The 2360-nt window shown below is 31.7% G+C and overlaps 1 protein-coding gene across 1 annotated transcript in view; it reads right to left on the minus strand.

Annotated features, from left to right (window-relative positions):
- Nucleotides 1-1245: 1245 nt before the first annotated feature.
- LOC117103797 overlaps nt 1246-2360 on the minus strand; it is a 7912-nt gene continuing 6797 nt past the window's right edge. Inside the window, exon 6 of the mRNA XM_033244419.1 lies at nt 1246-1730. Coding sequence (XP_033100310.1) covers nt 1443-1730 — 288 coding nt within the window. The 3' untranslated portion in view covers nt 1246-1442. The remainder of the gene's footprint in view (nt 1731-2360) is intronic.

Genomic DNA, 2360 nt, shown 5'->3' on the forward strand with positions numbered 1-2360 from the left:
TTGTTATAGTGTGCACAAAGATTTAGCTAATCAAAGTGCTGGGAAAGAAGTGTGTGGAACCAATTTAAATATTTAGTATATCCATGGACATACATATTTAGTATATCCATGGACTTATTAATAGGTCCATGGTATATCTGAGGCTAGCCACTTGTTTGTGTTGTTGAGCAAGACACCTACCACCCAAGAATGCAAGAGATAACCAACCAGTTAGCTTACCTCATATTTTTACACATGGTGAACTGAAAGTTTACTTATTTTTTTTTATTAATACTCACCATGGAAACCTTCAATAAATGCTTTGATATATCATTATCATTTCTTATGCATATTTTAGGATTTAACTAAAGGTGGCTTAGAATGCAACATAGCATCTTTGAATCTGGTGGAAGGGAAAGACTACTATTTCTTCAGCTGAGGTATACAATGTAAGTTTAAAAAGCTGTGGTATTTTTATTATATTTTATTTAATTATTTATTTGATAATATTTACTTTTGACATTTATAATGTAAGCAAAGTTTAAAAGAATAAACAACTGTCGACATAAAAGGAATGACATTAGAAAAAGTTTTTATATATAGTTTAACAAAAGAAAGTATTAAATACTCAAACCCATTGTGTTTTTTTTTTGTCTTTTATTCAATGGATTGATTTTGGTACCACATATGAGAAATGTAAACAAAAATTCAAAAGTCGAATGTGATTTGATTCAATAGGAATAATAATTGACAAAATTACATAATTATCTAATTATCCCATTGATTATCATACTTTTGTTCATTACGTAAAATAATGTATTGCTGAACTTATATTAGAATATTATACATTAAATAAAATTACTCGCATTACAGATGCATTGTTTATGTTTAAGTTTATTGAATTCATTAGACCTATGCAGTAATAGATTCCATTGCCCACATTTTTGAATAATTTGAATAAATTCCTTACACCTGTGATTGCATAGACTAGTTTTAATTAAAAATTTGTCATGCGGACACTAGATAATGCATCTTGTAGTGCTTTGTAATCCCATTGTAAAGCACTATAGAAGAACCAAGTAGAGTAACAATTAACAAGCATGAGCATAGGGATTGGGGGAAGGGGTACAGACACATCAAACATGTTATATCATCATTGCGGACTTATAAAATCCGCATACGCTATAAAACTAAAAGAAAATGCATACTTTTGGAGTCCGTACTGAGCCCAAAAAATCCGCAATGAAAATATAACGTGTTACCACCTAATGGCAGCAAATTAGTTCCACTAAATTGATTTAAATGCCAAAGATGACCATTAAGTTTTTATTGAAATATGGATTTAGCAATCCATTATAAATTTGCACAACCACCAACCCCCACTCCACCATTTCACACCCCCACCCCCATGACTAAAACCAACCTGGACCCCTGACATGCAATGCTTCCATGTATAGGAAATATCAACTATTTAAATTCTGGAATTGTGCAAGGGCTAATAGCGTATTTGCATATGTATATGCATCAGATGTCCAAAAGGGAAACACAGCATTTGGGTCATTGTATCCTGTGAAGTTTGTTGGGGTCATCTTGCCAAAATGAGTTATCTTAAGAAGATCTTCATATTCCTCTTCACCTATTACCCCTGATATAGCAATAAACATGTTGCGATCAAATTTAGATGTGTTTGAAGGTAGTATTGTGCCGTTTAGAAACTCAATGTGATTGGTTGGAAAATAAAAAGGCACATTCTGGAAAAAAAAAAAAGATTATAGTGATCAATAAAAATAATAATGATATTAATCTTTGTGTCAGTGACACCTGTAGTTATTGTGGTGCATTCAAAAGAGAAGTTACTATATGAATGTATATATTAAAACAGAGTTAAATACAGAGATTACATTAAAAAAAACAAATACACTAAAATATGACAAAAAATCATTAAAGCAGTTAATTCTAAAAATACAATAAAAGAGACATAGTAAACATTATATAAAACCATTAAAAATATGATTTAAAGTAATTGGTCATTGTTAGCAACCGAGAGAGGAGACTTGGTAATAGCTAGAAAAAATAGAGACTGACATCATTCTCCTCTTTTAAATAAAGGTTTTTTTTTTTTCTTGTTCAAATTTCAAGTAAATTTTACCCCTTTTACGCTACATGCAAAACTCGGCTTTGGACAACCCGAGTGCATTCCGGATTCGCCAGTATAAACAGCACTGAATAATAGGCCTAACCTGGTGCCTACCACAGCTGTAGTCAGGTAGGCCTAAGCTATGCTAACAACAGGTAGGCCTAGACACTTTTCAAATTAAACCCTCTACGCTCCGGTATAGACTTGATATCAAAACTGCTGATTTAATTCGCATAATTTAAAA

The sequence above is a fragment of the Anneissia japonica genome, unplaced genomic scaffold, assembly GCF_011630105.1.
Source record: "Anneissia japonica isolate Jap-2015-1 unplaced genomic scaffold, ASM1163010v1 scaffold1883_len165119_cov152, whole genome shotgun sequence".
Lineage (NCBI taxonomy): Eukaryota > Metazoa > Echinodermata > Crinoidea > Comatulida > Comatulidae > Anneissia > Anneissia japonica.